This window comes from Maylandia zebra, linkage group LG7, assembly GCF_041146795.1.
Source record: "Maylandia zebra isolate NMK-2024a linkage group LG7, Mzebra_GT3a, whole genome shotgun sequence".
NCBI classification, from domain to species: Eukaryota; Metazoa; Chordata; class Actinopteri; order Cichliformes; family Cichlidae; genus Maylandia; species Maylandia zebra.
In genome coordinates this window covers 13,641,745-13,644,121 of record NC_135173.1, presented here as the reverse complement: position 1 = coordinate 13,644,121, position 2,377 = coordinate 13,641,745, and the positions used below count along the sequence as shown (strand labels likewise).

Genomic DNA, 2,377 nt, shown 5'->3' with positions numbered 1-2,377 from the left:
CTTGTGCACCACTGAAATTATACATACTCAAAGGTGAAATGGAAAAAAGCCCATGTGAGCTTTCTGGGTTTTATATATATTTTTGATCACAGAAAAGGTCAGGAAGAGGACAAAAGGCTTAGGAGAAATGGAGATGGGAGCCATCTCACTCCAGCGGATGGTACAACCACATTAACAAATTAATCACTGACAGGCTGTAAAGGGATATTTTTAAATGCGTGTTTTGTTTTTAACTTTTTCTTGGTGATTTGGACTTTTTTATTAAATAAAAATGTCTCTGTCCCAGGCTCAGTTTGTAATATCATGGTGTAACTCATCCTAAATTTAAAATTGAAAACGTACTCAAAAAATGTACTCGAGACAGATAAAGTCAACTTTTTCCATAATTTAATTATTACAAAATCTTCTTTTATAATACAAAAATTTAAATAAATAATTCAGTACATAAAAAAAAAAACTGCCAAAGTACTTCACTTTATAAGGTTACAATGCTTGAAAGAGGCAAATCACAATCACCAAGCAGATAGTCTCTTTTCAGAGTGGACATTTTGTTCACGACTTTAAAGCGAAGGGACCGCTGGCTGAGGTCTTCCTCTGAGATACCATCAAAGAAGAAATCCTCATTGAAGATCGGATTACGGCTCTTTCTGATGACAGTGCTGCGTTGCTTCTGGATTTTTCCGGGAATCAGAGACAGGCTGACACTACAGTTGATAATCTTGGGGTCTACAGACAGAGGATAAAGGCCCTCTGCACTGATGAGTCGAACTCGCAGTCTTCGGTTATCTGGACAGTATTCTGCTGAGAGTCTCAGACTGCCCTCTTTTCCAATGGGCACCATTTTTTCCTTCATGACCCTCTCTCTATGCAGAATCAAGTCCATGGGGAAAATGGTGGGTGGTGCCAGGCTGTAGTTGCTGGGCAGCCCTTCAGCCAACCCCTCTGATGCCCTCCTCATGACATTGGGGCTGTTGTCGGTGGAGCTGCCTTCATCTGTGGACAGGGAATTGTTCCTAGACACCATTGCTTTCCTTATGTTCCTTGACAACAGCAGTTCATGGCTCAGCGCTTTGAAGAGGGAAGACTTGGCAGGGCACCTGGCCAGCAGCGGCGAGCTGAAAGGAGAGGATTCAGTAGAGGAAGTGGTATCACTGTCTAGAGTGGTCTGCCAGTTTAGGGTGTAGCCTCTTGGGGAAAGCCTGGAGGTCAGGCTGTTAAGGCTGAAGGAGGAAGGAGAGGAGGAGGGCGAGGTGGAGGGGGTGAGTTTGGAACACATGCTGGATCGACTTCTGGGCAGCAGCAGGGGAGAAGAGCCTGGATCAGAATGGAAAATTGACTCCTTTCTTCTTGTGTGGGGGCTCTCTAGTAAAGTGCAAAAGCCATAGCTGGTCTGGGTTTTGGCTAAGTGTGGAAGCGATAAGGCAGCCTGGCTCTGAGGGTCTGCATTGGTGCTCTCTTCATCACTGCAGCCATCGTAGGGGCTCTCATCCACACTTTCTACCTGAATAATGTGTTGGTTGAACGGCTCATGAAACGTCATCTCCGTCTCAGGGCTGGGTCCTTCACCTGGAGGCACCTTCATAATGCGAGCTGCTCGGCTTTGCTCCGTGTTCTTCTCCTGCAAGGACAGGATCGTTGGGGGAATGCAGAATTCTGGGATGTTGTCAGGGGTGATGATATTAGGACAAAGAGAAATCCGTTTGGATTTGTCAGCCTTTTCTCCCAGCATGATGTCACCAAGTTTATAGCTGAGTTCTGCTGTCAAGGTAGGCAGGCTAGTTCTCTCCACTGACATGCGGATCCTCTCCACCATCCACATGGGTCCTCTGGTAGAAATCCAAAACTCTGTGAAAAAATAAAATAAAATAATACTTGAGTTGCTGAATTATGTTTTGAAATCAAATGCATTCACAAATAGTCAGGATATCCCCAACAAGTACTTGGCAGGAAGGTTTTCTTACCTTATATTCTGGGGCTATGGATAATCCACAATATTATCCCAAAAAAGGACAAAAGCTCCAGTAAGGTGCTGAAAGATAGAGAAGTTGTAAGGGCTCTCTTGACAGCAGATGGAGGTCCTGCAGATCTGTGGCTCTTTGAGAGACGCAGGCGGTTTAAATGTAGCAGGAAACCAATAAATCTAACACACGCCTCCAGCTCAAACAGGATCCTCCTGCTCTCCTTAGCCGCTGGTTCCCATGGAAATATCCGAACCACAACAAAGCTCAGTGTGCCTGTAGTGGCTGCCGTGCTGTTTAGCAAGATAAGCGTGTTACTGTACTTTGAAAGTGAGCAGCTGGTTTTTAAACAAACTGTTTTTAAACAGACTTCTAAATCAGATGTTTGTTTTTCCATGGAAATTAAATTAGAATGTGGG

The 2,377-nt window shown here is 44.5% G+C and overlaps 1 protein-coding gene across 1 annotated transcript; it reads right to left on the bottom strand.

Annotated features, from left to right (window-relative positions):
- Positions 1-402: 402 nt before the first annotated feature.
- On the bottom strand, positions 403-2,072 carry c2cd4a (C2 calcium dependent domain containing 4A). The gene is made up of 2 exons (XM_004553145.3): positions 1,962-2,072; positions 403-1,845 (listed from the first exon to the last, which is right to left on the bottom strand). Exon 2 carries the CDS (start codon positions 1,817-1,819, stop codon positions 476-478), a length of 1,344 nt encoding a protein of 447 aa, XP_004553202.1. The 5' UTR covers positions 1,820-1,845; positions 1,962-2,072; the 3' UTR covers positions 403-475.
- Positions 2,073-2,377: the final 305 nt, after the last annotated feature.